The sequence below is a fragment of the Phaethon aethereus genome (assembly GCF_964289735.1).
Source record: "Phaethon aethereus genome assembly, chromosome: 1".
NCBI classification, from domain to species: domain Eukaryota; kingdom Metazoa; phylum Chordata; class Aves; order Phaethontiformes; family Phaethontidae; genus Phaethon; species Phaethon aethereus.
Genome location: NC_138575.1, coordinates 18,059,491 through 18,081,103, shown reverse-complemented (window position 1 = coordinate 18,081,103; position 21,613 = coordinate 18,059,491). Strand labels below are relative to the sequence as shown.

The 21,613-nt window shown below is 35.5% G+C and overlaps 1 protein-coding gene across 3 annotated transcripts in view; it reads right to left on the bottom strand.

Annotated features, from left to right (window-relative positions):
• TBC1D22A (TBC1 domain family member 22A) overlaps positions 1-21,613 on the bottom strand; it is a gene marked incomplete at both ends in the record, with an annotated part of 181,909 nt that overhangs the window by 148,217 nt on the left and 12,079 nt on the right. For all 3 annotated transcript variants that reach the window (XM_082013655.1, XM_082013653.1, XM_082013654.1), the window contains one exon: positions 3,198-3,268. In XM_082013655.1, the coding sequence (XP_081869781.1) occupies positions 3,198-3,268 (71 nt within the window). The remainder of the gene's footprint in view (positions 1-3,197; positions 3,269-21,613) is intronic.

Here is a 21,613-nt window from a genome sequence, read left to right as displayed (position 1 = left end):
CCAGTGTTTTGTATTAAGTTAAATATTGAATTCTGTCTCCCATTTATTCTCAACATTCGTTTTTGTTTTTTTTTTTCCTGTAGGATATCTTCGTACCATTAGAAAATAATTCATTTGTGAGATCAATGTGATTGTTTGAAAGATACCAGTATTTTCTCATCAAGTCTTTATGCCATTATTCAGTTTCAAAGACTGAAGTAATATTTCAATTGGACATGTCTTGTTTCCTGTTCACTTTACAAATTAGATTTTATTTTTAAATGTTGGAAAGGCTAGAACATATCATCAGGGAATAAACTGGTGGAGAGTTTAATCTGTTTATTCATTAATTTCCTCCAAAGGCTTTCGCAACCATATCTTTAGTTTTGTTATACAAAAGAGAAGTGAGCCTGAATAGTTCTGCTCACTGTTTAGGTACAGTATACCTAACATTTTTGCTATATTTTAAAAACAAATCATGCTTTTTTTTTATATATATATACTATTACCAGTAGACATGCATAACATCAACAGCCCCTGAGCATTATATTGATTTTCATATGTTTTCCCTTTGAAAAACTGTATTGATCAAACACGTTAACATTATCAACCTTCTATGTAATAAATCTCTCAACTGTTCAATTTTTGAAATCACATTTTAAAAATTCCAACTTCAATGCTGACTTCACAAACAAGACAATCATGTTCTGCCTCAGATACTACCCAATTACACTGAGTTCCCCAAATAAGTCATAGTTTGGACTTAAGGAAGACTTCTGAACAATTCCAGAACACACACATTCAACCTTAATTCAGCTCTAAATTATTCTGCTGTTTCTTTCGTTACCTGGTCTTTTTTGATTTTGCAACTGATCTTTAACCAAAACAGTTTTGCTTTTGTACACTTATTTCCCCAATAGCTTCCAGTACACCTTACAGCAGAAAAGGTTATCACATTACCCCCTCTCACCTGGGACATACATTAGCAGTAGGTAACATTTAAAAAAACTCATGTGACTTAAAAATTACCATCAGAAAAAAGCATCATGTAGTTTATGACCACAAATACTCAAAGCATTTTTTCTTCTCCACTTCAGAAAGAGGATGAAACAAGCTGCTGCTTTACAGTATAGAAAAGTAAGGATTACTAAATGACTTGTCTTTGTATTTCCAAAATGTATTGAGGACCACTTAATAGGTAAGAAACCATGGTGAGAACTACATAAGAAAAGCTGAGAATTTTCAAAATATTGCTATTTGGTGACAGGAGAAACAAACAAACAAACAAACAACCCAAACACAAAGAACACCACAAAAAAACCCTCACACCACACTTTCCAAAGTCTCCTACCCAATTAAAAAAAAATCCACTTAATTCTTAAGGTAAAAACATAATAACATGAAGACAGTTTCTTTGCACAGGTACAGCAAGAGAGCACAAGATAAGAGTTGAACTGGAATGAAACCTGGAGTGGTTCAAACAACAGAACAAGGGAACTCAACACTTAGGAATTTCTCTAGACCGGGAATCTCAGGAACACTAAACTATAACCAACTTCTGGAATGAAGCTGAGGCTCATAGAAAGCCCGTGCTCTTATTTGAAAGTAAAAAAGTGACTGCAGTTTAATCGCATAATTCCAATTCTCTAAACCTCAGTACCAGTATTCTAGTTGAGAACTTAACCTACCCTTATGCTTTAGCTTACTGTGTTGCACAGTCAATTTTGAGTTAGCCATAATTTTTTTACTTTGAATGTTTTAAAACAGGCATGCTAAACTTCAACGAAAAAAAAAATGCTCTTTATCAAAATCTCCGACAACAACTTTGGAAAGAAAACTAAAATAAATTGTACACTGCATGTTTCATTTCAATTACAGCAGGATATTTGAATATCCACCATTAAGAAGCTGCATCTGTATTTAGCATTAGAAGGAACTAAGCTGCAAATTTAGTAAAACCTATCAGCAAGAGAGACTCTTTCAGTCACTGGAAATCAGTCTCAGTCTGAAGTATATACGTCGCATTCCCTGCTGAATTATTCTATAAAAAGCAAAGCTATTTAAGTCTACTCTCTGAAAAATTCAATAGGGTTAAACTGTTGTGTGTGTAACTCAGAATTTTAAACAGCTCTTCACTGCATGAAGATTTGCTGATAAAGTGTCTTTCACAGCCTCTGGAGAGTAGACAGCATGAGATTTTTGCTTCTTTTTAATACAAACATCTTCACAAGTTCTTCTCCCAACCACAGGCATACAAACAACAGCTAAAATGCACAACCGTTTGCCATCGCAAGTATTATAGCTGAGAAGATTGACTTGAAAAATACTGCAATGAGAAACACGTTGTATTTTTGCAGAAGAACCTTTTTAAATATAATGCAAACACCAAGATTAAAAAAAATCCAGTTCTGTAACAGCAAACCCAGTGAATCCCAGATTCCCACAAGCTTGTGTCTGATGCCCGACTGAAACACCTCCGTGTGCTGTTCCATGGTATTTCAGCCAACCTACTTCCAAGCTACTGCCATTGCAAAATCCTCTGACCACTGGGCAAAGTTCAGAGAGCTCAGCAAGCCAAAAACTCACACTACAAAAAAGTGATTAGCTTTTTAATTAGCTTGTCTCCCTTAACTGACTCACAGGTCTGACATCAGGAGAGCCAATGTCACAAGGTAAATGACCACAGCAATTCAGGTTTGTTCGTCTTAAATCACTATAGGAAAATCAGCCAAAAAAACAATTAAGATCCTATCGCAGCTCTTCCTCAGTACAGTGTTAATCCCTTCCTGTTGTTACTTCAATGTGAAGTCAGAATGCAGCCTTTCATAGGACACCGATAGGCTTCGTTTCCTCCACTGTGTGCCTATTTTCAAGAAAACTCTAAGTATGTACTTGTCTTTGAACTCTCCACCATTCCATCAAAATTGGTTGAAAGAGGCCACTTATCACACAAGCCTTTCTTTCACAGAAAGCCAGGCTGAAGAATAAAGATATACGGCTGACACAATTTACTACCACTGCTCATTCTCCTCCTTTCAGTTTAACAAATTAATCTTGAAATTGAGCAGAAGAACAGAACGTTCATTACAATGCAGCAACAAGACACAATGTTTTCAAGTATCACCAGTGGATTACAACTCAAGCAAAAGTATTTGCAATGCTTGAAAAAATTATTACTACGAAATGCAAAGGAAGAAGAAAAAAAAAATACAACTTACTGAAAGAAGCTTCCATGCAATTGGACGGACCCGTTTTGGAATGCCTGACCAACTCAATTTCCGTAACTCTTCTATTAAGAGAGAAGTATTTCATGAGAACTAAGGAAACTGTTATCAATTAATATACAAAGAAATATTCAAATTAGCACAAAGTTGTTTACAACAATAATCATGTCTTCTTACAAAGTCCAATGAAATCAGAATTATATGGTGATTCTAATGAATTAATAAAATAATGGATAATTACTATCCATAGGGATACCTATGATAATAGGTACTGAGTGTGATATGGTAACTTTCTGGAGTATTTCTCAGCATCACTTGTTAGTATACATACCTTATATTAACATGCAAGAGATACTCAGACTTATTGATACCATGCTTACACAGACCCTAATTAAAAATGAGATTTGCAGTTACAGAAACAGAATGATGCTTTATGCCTGAATGCTGGAATTTAATCATATGCTATACTGTCATTCTTCATGTTGCAATCCTTTCTGTTGAAAGCTGCTTGTCAGATACCATACCCAGCTAAACCAACCTGTAGGACTTCATGTGGTTTTTGTGAAAACAGTGTATCATACAAAATCATTTATAGAAAAATCATGGAAAACGTAAGGACAAAAGATGCCTAACAGCGTCCATAAGAAACAATAATTTCATGAGATCTCTGATTATAGCTCTTCCTCTTCTTACTCTGAGTGGAAAATATGGGTTAATACTGCACAAGTTTAAATTATCAACCAGCTAAAAACATAACAAAATTCTACTTTTTGCTCTGTATATACTTATTCCAGTTAAATATATATATATATTTGTATTAACTGTGTATATTCCAGCAACTTTGGTCTTTGCATATATTTTCCAAATTCTACACTTTGACAGAGACTTTAAAAACATTCTGTCTATCTACCCACCCCAAGAAAACAAAGCACAGAAGAAAGTAATTAGAATGAGAACTTTGAGTGGGTACTACAACTGACTGACTTTGCCACTTATAGATGCGTATTCTCTTTTCTTTTTTTTTTTTTTTTTTTAAGAAAAGGACTCGTGTTAGCAACTTTTGTCTTCATCCTCCCACCCCCACCCTCCTTCTACTACTCTGAAAAAAGCGCACATCTACCACATCAAGAAATGCAAATATCATATTAGGTGTGGTATATTATCAATAGAGCAAATTATTTCTAGACATATTTACAACTATTTTCAACCAGGAATGAAAACATAGTCCACTAAAACGAGTACAATATTTTAAAAATATATAATATATTCCAAGAAAAAGAAATGTGATTTAAAAAGTGTATTGAAGCTAAATAGTTAATGCAAAAAAAAAAAAAATATTTCTTAACTAGTAATCAAAGTTTCTCAAAGAAGCATCAACCAAAGCAAACTAAAAGCTGGAGTTTGCAATATGAAGTTACCTGATTATTAAGATACTCTATTTTTACTTTAGGTAAATGCTAGCAAAAATGATACTTGCAAAATCCATTTTGTCTTAAAATGAGATGACAGCCCTAATATGAAGTTAAATAAACCATGGCAAAAAAAAATTACAGCTGGATTAATTCATACTTCCATCTCTTTTTCTTACAGAAAATACAGAGAGAAAAATTGGCAAGAGATAGAAATAAAAGATTGTTATGGTCATGAGTAGGTGAGTAGTTTCAGGCCGGTCACCTCAAACCAATGATGACCATTCCAGACAGACATGGGCTTACCAACAATTGTTCAAGTAAGAAAAACTTTATAGCACTGGATAGACATGTTCAACAAGTTATGTCTTCCCTCTCACCTTGAGCAGCAGGCTTAGCCAAGACAACAGCAGTTGCACAGAGATCTCACTTAGAACAGTGAGGCTACATCAGGAAAATTCAAGCAAAACAGTGACCAGATGCTGCATTTGGATCAAAACACAGCAGAAACTCAGAAAAACAGAGAAAAGGGACAAATATTAAGAAACATCACGTTAAAAGCCCATCAAAGTGAATGTGTCTATCAGAAGTCTTGAATCCAGTCTAAAGAAAAAGGATGACTTTCTTACAACACCAATGAAACTGTCTTTTGTCTAAAATAGTATTGTATTTGGAAAAAAAAAAAGTTTAACTACAAAAAGCTTTTCTTTTCTACAACATTTCAAACCCCTGAAAAAGTAGAAAGACACTGACACAAGGGAAAAACTAAAAAAAAAAATCTCCTAATGTGTTTTTGACTTAAAGACATGGTTTGCTCTGTAGCTTTGTTTTTAAATGAACTAATTTATATCTTTCTATAGAAGAAGAAATACAAGGATGTCAAGGTGACATCTTGTTAAAGCAACAGTACATAACTAAGTCAAGGTTATTTTCTATCAGTACAAATTATATTTAGACATGTATTACTGTGTAAGCATACCAAAAGAGCAGAATACCCAACCATTTAGGAAGATTATATTGAGCATGGCCAAAGATAAATTCAGTTGTATACCTTAGGCAATCCAAAGACTAGAATACCAAATCCATGTATTTTCAACCATCAGCTTCAAAGTTACTGAGTAGAACTATTATTTCTATTACCTATCTCTGTATTGTAAAAATAAAAAATATTTTTGTCTCACTTGGAACTTACTATAGAAATATATTATTCTTCCATGGCTTTTTCAGATACGTATGAAGGGTATACGGTAGATAAAAATCAGGAAAAGCAGTTGTAATATATTAGAGTCTAAGCAAAATACAAGCAGCAGCAGCATATGCTTTGAAACAACATTAAGAAGCTCACAGTACTTCTGCACACTAAATATAAATGGGTGGAGGAAGCACGAAAGCATGCTTGTACACAACTCCAAGGAATTTGGTGGTATCCCAATAAATTCCTCCCTTATTCTTCATCTCAAGGAGTTGATAGGCAGAAGGAAGAATAGGGAAGGCCAAACAGGAAGAATGTAGGATGACCAAAAGATCAGTAACATTAGAAACACTACTAGATTTCAGTGTGAACCAAAGCCTCAAAGAAACAATGAAAGCAGAACTTGTGCAGACTATAAACACTGATTAAGAGATAGAGTGAAGTTTAAATTGAACTACATATCATACAGGCTAGCACAACAAACATACTTCATTGAGTATGTTGTCACTGCAAACACGAGGGATTCAATGGGAAAGAAACATAACAAGTAACTGAAATTCTCTGATATTAAATAAGTGACCCCTGAATTTCACTGATACTAAATAGGAAATGGCACCCAGTATTGTCCATTCATGATAAAAATCTTAGGCTTGGGCACAGAGATGCATTAAGTGCAATGGCAGAGAGACTGGCTGCTGATACACCTGAGGACAGAAAACAAAAACCAGTTCTAAAGTCGAAGAGCTATGGGATATCTTGAACAACAGACAAAAGGCACTAATGGATTTTGAAGGAAACCCAAGAATACCTATGACAAAAAAACACCCATGCAAACAGCTCTGCCATGATACAGCAAGGCAGTATACAGAACACAGCTGGACAGGAACAGGTTTCATTAAGGAGAGTTTCAAAGAAGAGCAGATGGACACTACTGAAGTGAAAACCAAGAAATGGGATTCTGGGTTTTTTTGGTTGGTTTTTTTGTTGGGTTTTTTTTTTACATCAGGGAAAGATGAAAAACAGTCTGCTACTTCAGAACAAAAGTCTGAGCACATTACTATTTGGAATGGGCTTTTTGGCTCTCAGTGACTGGTTCTTTGTAGTGATAGCTTTCAGGGATTAGTTTTTCAGCATGGGGAGAAAAGAGATGGCGAGCAGCTAAATGAAGGGGACAAATTCCCAAACAGACAAATTATTTTATTGTGGTATTTTAAGTGATCATCTTTAGAAAATCTTGACATTTGGCCTCAAAAATACATTTATTCAAGTAGTTCAAGTTAAAACAAAGTCTTTGCATTCCAAAGAACAGAAACAGCCAACTTCATAATAGATACCTGAGATAAGAACAGTGTTGCAATGAAAAGGCAAATTTGTAAGTTCATATTCTATACTTTTAGGACATAGCAACTTCAGCAATTTTCGCAAAGCAAACAGAAGATGGATCCATTGATCTGATTTACATGAAATTCCAATTTTCTAGCCTACAAAAGAAGACAAGATACAATTCTAATATTACAAATTCTGAATGACTATCAAAAGCAAGAACTACCACCCAGTCTAACAGTATTGGCAGTGAATGTCTACAGGCACCATAAATCAGATATTACAATGCCTATCTTGTTATGCAGTGGTAGCTTGACAACAGACCTGGAAGAGGCACTAAGGCAGTGATAACAGGATTCTTGACCCACGCACCCAGCCAAGGAAGCACCACCTCCCCAAGTCCTCCTGTCAGCCAAAGTACAGGATCATAGAATCATTAAGGTTGGAAAAGACCTTTAAGATCATCAAGTCCAACCGTCAACCCAACATCACCATGCCCACTATACCAGGTCCCAAAGTGCCACATCTCCACAAATTTTAACACCTCCAGGGATGGTGACTCCACCACTTCCCTGTGCAGCCTGTTCCAATGCTTGACCACTCCTTCAATGAAGAAATTTTTCCCAATATCAAATCCAATCCAATCCTCCCCTGGTGCAACTTGAGGCCATTTTCTCTCATCCTATTGCTAGTTACTCAAGAGAAGAGACCAACACTCACCTCACCACAGCCCCCTTTCAGGTAGTTACAGAAGTAGGTTTGACTTGTATTGCATGTTCTTAGCAGGTTCAGTTTATTGCCAGATTCCAGCTCCGATGATCAAGCACAAGCTGCCCAAAAGGTGTCCCTGGGCAGCACCTGGTCATATACCTTACACTCCTTCCCATTACTTGATCAGCTTTTTCCACCATCCTTCTATCTCCTTTTCTCTGCTCCAAATGAACAAACCACTCCAATTACTTCCTCCCTTAGTGGTCCCAGTTTCGCTACATCTATACCCAAATTTGCTATTTCTGAAATGATTAGGCATTATTGGTCTCATAACACCGCACCTTACAAAGTGGCCCCAGTGTTCCTCTCCATGCAATGGTGCTGTTTGGACTTCTCACATGATTCCCCCTTTACTATTTGTGAAATCCAGGCATCCCCTAGAGTGCTATCTATATCTTCTGTCAACTTCTCACACTGCTGTGTGTTATGTTCAACAATTTCTCACGTCGCCTCCAGTAGTTCTCTACACCCTAGGGAGTTAGCTCAGCCTTCCAGCAGGGCAGTCAGCAGCTTAGATATTTGCCTGCAGCCCTAACACATCTGCAACAAGTTTCAATTCCACCCATATATATTCTTCTAAAAACCAAAAAGGCAGAAATGGGTCAGAACAAGTTAAAGGCAAAGTAAGCATATAATATGAACAAGTCACCATCCCTAGAGGGGTGTAGATGTGGCACTTCAGGACATGGTTTAGTAGTGGACTTGGCAGTACTAGGTTAATGGTTGGACTTGATGATTTTGAAGGTCTTTTCCAATCTAAATGATTCTATGATTCTGTAACACTAGAAAAGTGGTATTTTGTAGATGTGTTTGGTTAAGGTAGATATTCTCTTTTTTTTAATTCATAAACTACACAAATTATATATGTATTTCTCTTCCACCCCAGAACATGATTATAAGTTCCCGTGTTGCATTAATAACAACAAAGGTCCCAATTCTTCAAAAGCAAGTGATCTCCAACTGTGCATCATACTGCTCCACTAGTCCTTGTGCAGTATTTATGAACAAGTATGCTTTACCAGGTCTTATCTATTTGTGGCCCTGGCAGTCTGGCTGAATGGAAACAGATCTTATGTATTACTTTATTACTTCCTTACACAATCATTTTGCTAAAGCTTCAAGTTTTGACTACTGTTACGCACTAGTACACCATTTACAAACTATGTAATAAGCATAGTATATGCAGAAAATAGAAAACAAGTTGCAACTCAGAAACTTACTATTTTTAGAAACTACTTTTATTACTTTCAAGTAACATCAGCTGTTCATTCTCAACTCATTGAGCTCTACCTAATCCTTCACTTTACTGTTTTTTTGTTCCACTCCCTTAACTCCACCCAAATAGGAATCTATGCGCAAACATGGGTACCAACTTCTAAAAACAACCCAAGTAAAGGGGAGAGGGGGGACAGGGGGCACTCACATGGAGGGGGATGACACAAAAAACAACCCAGGATTAAACAAGAAAAGATGCAAATCTACTGTCAGAATCAGAAGTGTGGAGCATATGATTAAATCACCCAGGACAAATATTCTACTTACCCTTAAGTAACTCATTTAAGGTTAAAGATAAAAACTATGCAAACAAACTGGAATATAGCTTATTCTAGTAAAACTTCCTATGCTGTAACGCAGCTGAGCTTTCCTTCTACATTCAGGACCAAGCAAAGACAGTTTTGACAAAGAGAAATAGTGCCATAATTTAAATTCAAGTGAAACCTCCACTTCTAGGCTAAATATAAACAACTACTTGTAGGACTCACTGAACTAGAGTCATTCTTTAAACATTAAAAAGGAAGGAGGAATAATGTTTTATTTCAGCAAGTTTCAAGAGAAATCAATTTTCATTCCTGACACTATTCTGCAACAAATATGCATTGCCTTTAATTAGGGATAGCTTGAGCTGTCATGTAATTCCAAACAATAACATAGATATCCTATGGGACTGAGTTTCAAAGGACTGCTCTTTCTGGAAGGAAATCTCAGCACTGGACATGGAAGTAAAAACGTACACCAAGGGCAAAACATCTTTGTTTTATAACATAACACTTATTGAAACAGAACCTCTGACTAATTCTCCACAACGTAGGATTTGGGAGTGAATACCTCCCTACATCCTTCAATGCTGAACACAAATTAAATAATTATCTATGTTCCTCTGCCAGAGGCTTACCCTCACTGGGTGCTCTTTTTACACCTGGACTGTCTGCTGGGCATACAGAATCTTTGGCAATGCTCCTTCTCCCAATATTTGATAAAAAGCATTTAACAATAGTTTTTATACCTTTTGCAAGTTGTTTCTCAAACTCTTTCAGAAGTGTTTCCATGCGTTTAGCCTGACAGGATTTATATTCTGTTCTACTCTCCTTATCTGACGCAGAACTTTACCTTTTGGATTATATTTAATAACCTCCTATTGTATTTAATAACCTCTTCAACTTTGTTGTCATGTCATACAGGATGCTTCTGAATTTTCTGACGGCTTTTGTTTCTGGTTTTGCTTTCAGAAGTGGTACGGTAATTGCCTTCAGTATGGAAAAATGTGAGATAGACAGATGATTGCACATCTGAGAGTTAAGTCAATTCCATCACAACCCATTAGCCCTGGGTATTTGATAATTCCATTTCTGCACCAACACTGACTGCTGTCCTGTATCACAGTCCTCCAAAATTCCAGGATCTCATACTACTCCAAAAATCATATAAAATTCTAGTCCTAACTTTTCACTACAGTGAGCTCAACCAGCATTCTGCCAGTGACAAACAGCACACATTACAACTGAACGAGGCTATACAAGAATTCTTATCAGGAGTAGTAGCAAGCTTTCATGATTATCACCCCAAAAGCATACGGTCTGACCCTTGTGCACTGGTATTGTTAAAGCATCAATTCACATTATGCTTTCCTCTGATGGTTCAACACCAAAACAAGAAGAAAGAAAACCAAGAATCATGCCCTTCTCAACAATTATAAAAGCAGGAAAAAAGTCACTCCTAGGAGACTATATTATATATAGTCAATATATATATAGATTATATATAGAAAATGCTATAGCATAAAATAAAAATGCTTCTGGTGATAAGAGGGGCAAGAACAAAATGAAGCATATATATAGAGTAACATTTTAGATACATGCAAAAGACTGTGAAGCTGTTCTAATAATACTGTTAAAACACATAAATTAGATGTACATTTTATTTGAAATACATGCATAACTTGTACAGCAAGTGTATCTATTACTGTTTTTAAGATGAGTTTTATTCTTGTAAATGGCCCACCAGATGACTTCATAAAATCAAATGATTAACACGTAATTGAAATGCTTGCATTCAAGTTCTCAGGTTACCTTGAGACACATGAATCTTCATTTAAGAAGAGCTGAGGGGGGCGAAATCATTCTGGCATCTTTACCTCAAAATTAAAATACTAAGTTCTAGTCTGTAAGCTGCCACAGTATAACATTTTTTTTTAATCCAATTTTCATTAGCTTTTCTTTTAAACATCTAGTTCTTCCCTTTTCTTCCCATGTTGCCTAATGTTTAACTTTCCCACCAAGAAGTGCTAAGTACATTCATATTCTACAGTACCTTGTAACAGAAAATCCACTTAAGGCTGAATTTTCTCCATGTAACACATGATAAAAAGACTGTTTTTTTAAAAAAAGTTCCATACTGGGCCAACTGTATTCCCTGTCTTCACAAAGAGGAGGCAGACAGAGAGAGGCTGGAAAAAGCAGCACTACTTTTCCAATTTCTGTCAGCTTTCTATACAGGGAATCTGTTATCTCTTCAACCTGTCCACTGGCAGAAGTTTACATTTCCTTCCTTTCCTGAAAGTTTTTTGCTTTTTCCCCGCTAACACGTAAGACTATTCCAATGGATTCACAAAACGAAAGGATGAATGCCAACCAACGGAAAGAGATTCCAAGAATAACTTGCTAAGGTGAAGCAGGTAAACTGAAATACAGAAAAGTCTGATGATGCAGCTGAAACTGTATGAATACCAAAATACTCTAGCTGTTTGACTCTTATTGTTAGCCCTGAAAGCTTGAGTACTTTGTTTCATTTAAGTATAAAGTTTAGTATAAGACCCAAAAGAAGGAAAATTGTATTATATGCTATGCATTACAGTACTCGGTATAAACATAACATACATTACTTGCTGTTAATACACAATATACAAGCATTCTCTGATGAATTTCCAACAAGCCAAAGTGTAACTAGGCCCTTTCTCTCATCATTAACACCTAAGCACTCTACTCTTACTCCAGCTCATCTTTAGTAAGAAAGATCAGTAGAAAAAATAAAAGAACCACGGAAAAATTTGTCTATACAACATCAAAAGCAGAAAAAACATCAATGGTCAAAATTAAGAGTCTAGGTACAGGTTATATTTAATTTCTGAAACATTTTTACTCAAAAAATCCAATACAAAAAAACAAATACAAAATCCAATTTACTTCATACTACTTCTTTGAGGGAAATATTCCTAGAGCACCTATCCAAATCCAATTATAATTGGGGAAGACAGAAGAATTTTTGTTAATTTTTTATTTCTTCTACATTGATTTATATAATTGCTTACACAGCAGTACGAATGGCTAATATTTTTCACCAAAAAAGGCTGATTTTTAGTTTTTCTTCCAAAGAAATGTTCATCAGAACTTTACAGCTTTCTTATCCCCCATTTTCATTCACAACAGTATCTTGGCCACACTGATACCCCTTCACAATATATATGAAGGCAAGACTTGTATTATTAACGTGCTGGGGGCTTTTTTTATTTTTTCTATTATTTGGGGGGGGTTGTTTTGTTTTGGGGGTTGTGTGGGGTTTTTTGTTTGTTTGTTTTAATATTTACAGAATTTCTATACCCATAATGCCATGGACATGCCTTTTTTTTCACAAATTAGTCCTTGGCTATTACAGTGTTCTTGACTTTGTTTTTAATAAAGCCGAAGAGGAAAGAATTAAATTAGGGGCAAATAAAGAACAAATCTAAAACTACCACATTTCTGCTGTGTAGGGTACAAGCAGATTCCAATCAAACAGTAAGATTATTAATTTTTATTGCATAGAGTGTAGCAGTACAAGAGTGTAAGTGTGAAGGTTTTGAACTTGGAATTCACTGTCTTGTAAAAACCTATATGACTATGTATGTCTACCCCATAGTTTGCAACACTTTAAATGCAGGCATCAGAAGAAATCCATCCTCATCAAGACTTTGGGAGTACCAAGGGAATGTACTTGCACTTATATTTGAAACTTGTCCTCTACTTAATATCTAATTAACCATTAAACTATTTGTCATTGGCTGAAATGTTACATTCTCCCTAGTCAAACCATAATTTAAATTTATAGTCATTATACTAACTCTTTCCCCTTGTAGTTTTCCCAAGGAACTAGATGTCCTAGTTATGAGCTGGAGAACATGCTCCCCAGCACAGGATTTCTACAAAGGAGTTTTAATGACACCTGCAAATCAGACACGCATCTTCAATCAAGACAGTACTGAAAAATATCCTTGCTTCAATATAATTAACATTTCCCTAAAATTCCAGAACCATTATTTTGAAAATGAGCAGTTGTAAAACCGTCTTATCACAGACATGATCACTTGCTAAAAATGCGAGCACAGAATTAAGTTTAACCTACTGATTCAGAGCTGAAATTCACCAGATCCAAGAGCTGTATTTGTAAAACTTTGTCTATATTAGAAGTATACATTCTGAAGCAACACTTTGAACCCAAATTGCTACTCTGCCTTTCAGTTGTCTCATTATTTTTACATAATTCTGTGATCAGTAAGTATCAAAATATTTGTAAATCCCCATAGATTTTAGACCAAAATTATCTCCATTAGCACTAGGCAACTGTCACTTCTGCTTAGGAGACAGAATTTATTTTTTGCAGAAACATTGTTGGGTTAGGATATCTTATTATGAAAGGATAATGTGGTATGTAAATGCTTCAGATTGATATAATCTATTTAATTTTGGAAAAATTTGTTTGATCTGGTTTACTACAGTACATTCAGATACATACTTCTCTCTGAAGAAGAAAAAGTTTAAAGCAATTATTTTTTAAGAAATCTTGGGACAGTAACCTTTTACTGCAATAGATTTAAAGATTCTTCATATACCATAAATATTTCATGGAGCATTCTACAAAGAAAACATGTCATTAATTTACCAGCTTTCTAACCCCACGAGCTATTACCACGGCTATTACCTATTACACCTAAAACGCACGAGGGGAAACAACAAAGTTTACAAGTATTTCTCATCGACCTATAAGCTCATCATTCTATCAGTTACAAATAAATAAAAAAAAGAAGTCAAGAGATATTAAAGGAGGTCAAAATTTCTCTGTATGCATTATTCATTTCTGATACAGCTGTTATTTCATTGAGATTACTGTAAATGGCTACATGAAGTGATGGCCTGCATGAACAACTCCACGATGGGTATGATAAACTAGATTTACATGTTTTATGTTCCTATAACATAAATTCCTTGGATAATTTAACTATACAAAGCTGGAAAATTCTTCCAAGAGCACAGATCCACGGAACTGCAGCTCCCCCAACAGCATGTTACAATACAGGCAGTACATACAGAAAATAGCTTTAATAGAGGGCTTGTTATTACTATGGCAACAACAGCGACTGGTTTCCAAAATGAGTAATAGCTCTGTTAGGTACTTCATTAAATTTTTTTTCAAGCAAACACTGCCCTTAATCTTCTCAGTGGAACAAAGAGTTATTCTGAACACATGCAGAAAACAGAAAATAAAGTCCAATCCAATGCTGTAAATACAGGATAAGACCCTTTTCAGGACCTTTGCTAGAAAAGAGCAGGAAAGTACACCTTGTCTGCTATTTCATGTAGAAAGTTGGAGAAGCAGGAGTAGATGACATTGGTGTTACAAGGTATGAGAAAGCAAGTGAACAGAAGATTAGGAAAACTAATGCAAAAGGAAGATTAATAAAACCTCGAAGAAAGAATTGCAACAAATGAAGCCAACAATATAAATTGTGAAAATAAGTAACAGAGAACAACTATGCCGGCAGAAGATTTTAAATGGCATTATAGTTTTTCATAGTTCTCCTGCAACATTCAATTTCTATGCATCATCAACTGTTTTTACCTTAAAGTGATTCAAACGGTCTCTAACAAACTTTCCAAGTAGAACTAAGGTATCTCTCTATACAGAAGTAGAGAAAACAGGAAATACCACTTACAGTACCAGTTAATTAAAGGAGACTGTTTTCCCACTTATTTAGAAATAATAGACAGTATTTATTTCTCCTGTTTGGGAAGAAGATGGAATTTTGCAGTCTGTTGACCAATTGCAAGAAAAATGCAGTTTCTAATGAACAGCCAAGTAATAATTATTTATTTTTGGACAATGTCATCTGTGTTCCACTTCCCCATACCTTTTTTCCAAAAAATATTCATATGCATTTGGAACTAATAAGCAAGGCATAAATTACTTATTATAATATTAAAGCTTCATGATGTTATGAAAAGGCTCCTACAAAACAAGCTAAATAATCAGACTTTAGAAAAAACCACTACTGCAATAGCTACATTCAAAAATGCAATCTGACATAGGTCCTTCATAATGAAACTAGAGTAACAAGAAAGGCACAACTGAAATAATCAGGATTAATAGATACATGCCTAGATTACTGAGCCACAAAATTAATGCAATTATTCACAAGAGCTAGTACTAGAGAGCTTCCCCCATCAGCAAAAGAAAAAAAAAAAACCACCAACAAAACCAGTAAGGCTACCTACAATATATGTTTATTTACCACATAAGAAAAGCAAAGACTTCCTTTCTTTTTATAATTTCCCTCAATATCTTTTGCTTAGGAGGAAAGCTGCTGATAAACTCCATGATGTACATAATAAAAAGGACCCTGACCAGGCAAAGAATTTCTCATGGAATAGACCTAACAAACTACAGTTCTGCTCTTAGATCTCTTCCTCCATACACATTCAAAGTTGAGCCTGGGAAAGTCAAACAAACAAGCAGGCAATCTTGCAAGATGAACGAATTGACTTGGTCATCCAAAATAGTTTACAAATTGCCTTTCAACTACTGAATTTGGCTCTTTCTGTTCATATTAACATAGTGAATTCTGTGCCACTTTCAGGCATCTGACATTTTAGTATGTCCTGCCTCTAAGGAGAGCTCGCATCTGCCAATCAACACGAAGTGAGAAGACTACAGTGACTGCAGTGCATTCCTCCTAAATGTTTCATGGATTTGGAAAGACAGGAAACAAGGCTGAATTTCAGTTTGTGGTCAGGTACTAAGAGAGGTGGAGAAGCTGAATTTAGCTCACCATTCACAAAGAAATGAAAAATTACTAGTATGTACAATGAGAAATCTTTTACTCTCATTTTAAATGTTAGCATTAACCAAGAACAAACATCAGCTGTCAAAGAACCTCATCTATACCAAAACTGAACATGATATTTCCAATACAATTATTGGATTAAAGGCTCATTGTAGCTCTCACTGTTATTTTTTTAAACATTCAGGAGAGGGTTTAAAAGCTTTTCCCTAATTTTCCACCTCTATTGTATCAAATTCCTGTAGAACACTAGCCCATAACCTTTAATCCACATAAGGTTGTCTCGGTTAACTGCGAACATGCATTACCTCTCCAGAGTAGACATCCATTATTACCGAAACACATGAGGTCAAATCTAACCAATAATCAGTATCAGGAAGGCACCAGAGCACAAATATACGCAGTGAAATATGCTCCACGTGATTACCTTCCCAGGCAGTAACTGCTTTATATCTTTCAGGTCTGGACTTCCTTCTAAATATAAAAGCATGACTCAAACTTCTGAAGTACATTTTCATAGAAAACACTTCTCATATTTAAGCTTTCTCAAACTTAAACCACTACAATGGTTCTACCTTTAATTTACATCAGCCTCTGTTCCAGCTTGAGCTGGCAAACATAACTATGTTAATAGGCATTACGCTTTCATATTGAAAACGCAGTGCACATAGTAAAAGATTTTAAATGCAAAACTTGATTGCATGAAAATGTAAGTACTTTTTAAAGGAATTTTTCAGTTACATCTTGCAATCAGGAAAATGAATCACAATTCTGTCTTTCTGCTAGGCATTTTCTAAATCTGAACTATTAAGTTATAATTTCAAAGGATGCTTCTTTACAGTTATGTTTGAAGCTGACACTTTATTGCAAAGCAATTTCCAGTTATACACATTAAAAAAAAAAAAGGTTATAATCTGTTTGCATGTGTGAAGAATGCTATCCTGCAAAGGAGACCCATTTAACAGACTGTACTGATGTTTCAGAAAGTATTTGCAAGATCAGGGAACCTTATGAAAATTCCATACTATAATTTAGGTTCTGGTTCTTTTCACCATCAAAAGAAGCTGAAATCAGAAGATCAACCCATTTTCTGGAGATGACAGTTAATTCCTACCATGAGGCAAAAATTTACAGAAAGATTAACATGCCAATTTCAATGGATGCACAAATTGAAGTCACTGCAAATGAAGTAGCAAACTGTGAATTAAGTTTCTATTTTTTAACAGCGGAAGAGATGGTGACAAGAAAACATACAGGATGAATTATACTTCCTTGAGTCTTGGTAAACTGACTTACAAGCAGGATGTGTCACTCACTACAACATGTAAATTGCTAATCTTGGCATTCAAAAGCTTCAGGGCCCATGGAAAGTTCAAAGTTCTTAATAGCCTTGTTGGTGACATTCCTATTAAGTTCCTCCCCTGCTGCGTCGTCTGCACAATGGTGCAGGAAGCAGGAGAGGCTGCTGCCTCGGAGAGTCTAGGACAACCACATGGAGCACGGGACTTCTCACCCAAGTCTCTTTTACTATGATAATGCAGATTGCACATAGTGTCTGTGTAAATTCAGTTTTCACGATGATATCAGGAAAGAACGGGAGATAGCACACCGAAGAAAAACAAATTTAAAAAAAACAGAGAGAACCAGAAAAACTGCAAGAATACTTCATCATATAATGCCCTTCTTTCAGCCAGTTCATCCAGACTAAAATATCCCTCTGAATCGTGCTGTTCACCATACAGCTCAGGCTTAAAGATCATTTTTGAACAGCTGATCACAAAACAATACAATAAGGGGTATATGAGCTCCTGAAATCTGTGACAAAATTTTATCTGACATTAAAAAAAAAATTTAATTAATGAATTTTGTGATTTGTACTAGAATGCAGTCTAATTCTGATTTTTTTTCAATGATCAATTAGCAGTAACTACCAAGATAATTTTGTCTGTAATGTGGATGATAATTTTGGGATTTTTTTTTTTTAAACAGTAATTCCTTAGCATCATCTGAAGTTACAGCCCCACTGTAATGTTCTAAATCCAAACCTATTTGGAAACAGAATTAGTTCAGAACTCCACATCTTGCTGAAAGGAATCTACTGCCTTAAGTACAACATGGGAGTTTTAAAGAGCATATTTCTTTTTAAGTGGTGTTCACATCAACCTAGAATGCTCTCTGTGGACTTTACCACAAAAAGAAACAGTTTTACTCTCTATGCTGCAGTTGATATTAACAAAAATCAGAGAACTCCTCCTCAATTTATAAAATCCAAAACATTGGAACTAGGGCGCTTCTGTATAGCCCACAAGGTCCTACATCCATTCATTAATCAATTCATACCTGAATACCAAAGCTCCTGACCAAAAAGGCAAAGATTTAGGGTACAGGCTCCTTTTTCAGAACTGAGAAAAAGGAAAGATTACTTTGTTAATAGGACCTACAGCTGTTCAGTCTTTTTTTTTTCTTTCAATAAAAACTTAATTCAATGATAGGTGGCATTTCGAACTTGGAACAGGAGTCTTTGCTCAAGTCAAAATTAACAAATCCTTGCTAAATGAAAACAATGCAGATCTATGGGGTTTTTTCTACTTGAAGTTATTGATTACAACTACAGTTCTATAAGGCCTTCGATACAGTCCCCCACAATATTCTTGCCACTAAACTGGGTGAACCTCATGAGGTTCAACAAGGCCAAGGGCAGGGTCCTGCACCTGGGTTGGGGCAACCCCTGGTATCAGCACAGGCTGGGGGACGAAGGGATTGAGAGCAGCCCTGTCAAGAAGGACTTGGGGGTGCTGATGGACAAAAAGCTGGACATAAGCTGGCAGTGTGTGCTCGCAGCCCAGAAGGCCAACTGTCTCCTGGGCTGCATCCAAAGAAGTGTGGCCAGCAGGTCAAAGGAAGGGATTCTGCTGACATCTCACCTGGAGTCCTGCGCCCAGCTCTGGAGCCCTCAGCACAGGAAAGACATGGACCTGTTGCAGCAGGTACAGAGGAGGCCACCAAAATGATCCAAGGGATGGAACACCTCTCCTATGAGGACAGGCTGAGAGGACTGGACTTGTTCAGCCTGGAGAAAAGGAGCTCCAGGGAGACCATACTGCAGCCTTTAAGTACTTTAAGGGGGCTTATAATAAGAAAGATTGAAAGACACATTCTGCCAATGCCTGTAGCAACAGGATAAGGGGTGACAGTTTTAAACTGAAAGAGGGTAGCCTTAGATTGTATATAAGGAAGATATTTTTTATGACATGGGTGGTGAGACACTGGGACAGTTATCCCAGAGAAGTTGTGGATGCCCCATCTCTGGAAGTTTTCAAGGTCAGGATCGATGGGGCTTTGAGCCACCTGATCTATTGACACATGTCAACTACATGATCTTTGAAGGTCCCTTCCAACCCAAACGTGATACTAATTGTTGACCATTCACTTCCAGAAAATATTTCTTGGTTGAGTAGTTTTCATGAAGTAAGTATAATCAAAACATAGATGTTTAGTATATCCCAAAGAATACCAGAAGTTCTATAATGACAACATCATGCAACTCAGTAGCGATCTCTTTTTGGACAAGAAAAAGCTTACAATACCAGTTGTGTTAATCTATAGGACACCAGACAACTGGTACCTGATACTGCATGTTCATCAAACAATGCTAAACATAAAACTTAATATGATAGAGTCTGCATTACATTGCAGTCAAGTTGAATACTGAAAAATATACGGTAATAGAAAAGCAAAAATACATTCTCATGTCTGGCTGAAAAAAAAAAAATCAACATTTACACAATCCTTGGTCTTACAGTGAGAGCAAAAGAAAGCATAACTATAAAGCCTTTCACTACAGTCAAAAGCATCTAAAATTTTAAACTATGTGTATGAGACACACAAATGAGACTGATGCAGATACTTACTGATGTTTTAAGATCACTGAAATGGAAAAAGATATGACTAGCACAGTTCTAAATGTTGTAAAGCAGATGTATATGGCTTTTGTGTCTGCACCAATCTATCCTAAAGTGAAAATTATGAAGTTACTTGCTTTTTCCTAGTTAGACTAGAATACTACATGGAGTAACAAAAATGAACCAACGGTCATTTTAAAGGAACATGGACTTTTTTAAGTGATTAAAGTGTTTGCTCTATATTTTTCTCTAGTCAACGGGTGTAAAAATTACAGTAATTGAAAAAGCGTAAGATATAAACAACTCAGATTAAACTCCAAGTGTCATAATACAAAGGGGTTTTATTTTTGTTTATTTGCATGGATAACCTTGATGGTACTGTTGAAGGAAGGGAAGGAGTTACAAACGCTGTCATATTGAGTACCTTCAATATGACCCTGTACCATAACCAGTCTCTGATCATGGAATTCTTCTAACTTCCCATGATTAATTTTTGGCAGATACATTTTAAGAAAAGTTTGCTAGCTATATACCCAGATTCAACAGTACAGCAAATAACTACAACTTTGTTGTAACTGTTACAACATAAGTTTTCTTTTTAAATTTCATTTAGAAAATAATATTAATTTAATCATTAAAAAAACACCCTAGAATTCTATTATAATGCATAGAGGGAACCACCTATCATTATGAGTTAATATGAGATCACACCCATTGTAATTTCTGTAATTTCTATAATAACACTTCCTACTGTTTCTTCTTTGAAAATGTAAATTTAGTAAAAAAAATTTCTCTCTAATATGTATGCTAACAACATTATCTGCCTTTCAGGAGTTATAGTTGCAAATTACTAAATTAATTATTTTAACTGGTATTTAGAATACTAGGAAATGGGGGCATAAAAGAGGAACTGAAAAAAAAAATCCAAAACCAAACCACAAAACACTGAAAACCTGAGATCAGAGAAGGTACAGAAAAGAGAGGAAAAGTTGGAATAAAAGAAAAAGTTTACTAAACAAAACAAAAAAAAAAAAAAAATTAAAGACTGGTCCAATACAGAGCAAACTAGTTTAAAATGTCCACACTTACTATGTAATGCAATGACTATTATGTCAATCAAATATCTCTATTAAAAAAAGAGAATTATATTCTCCAGAAACAAACTATGCAAAATCCTCTGAAAGTTGTTTGAAGAATGTATTATCACCTAGTTACAATGAAAAATAATAAATTAATACCTTTAAATTGAAATATCCCACTAAAGCAGTAATCAGAATAAATGCTGATTATTACCTGAAACCACAAGTTACGAGACCAAGCCACAGAAACTAGGAAGACAAAATACTAATCCTGCAAAAAGCAATTAAATTACAAATCATTTATGGATATTTAGCACTGATTTATTTCAGAAGATTTTTAATTAAAAAAAAAAGAGAAGATGTTCC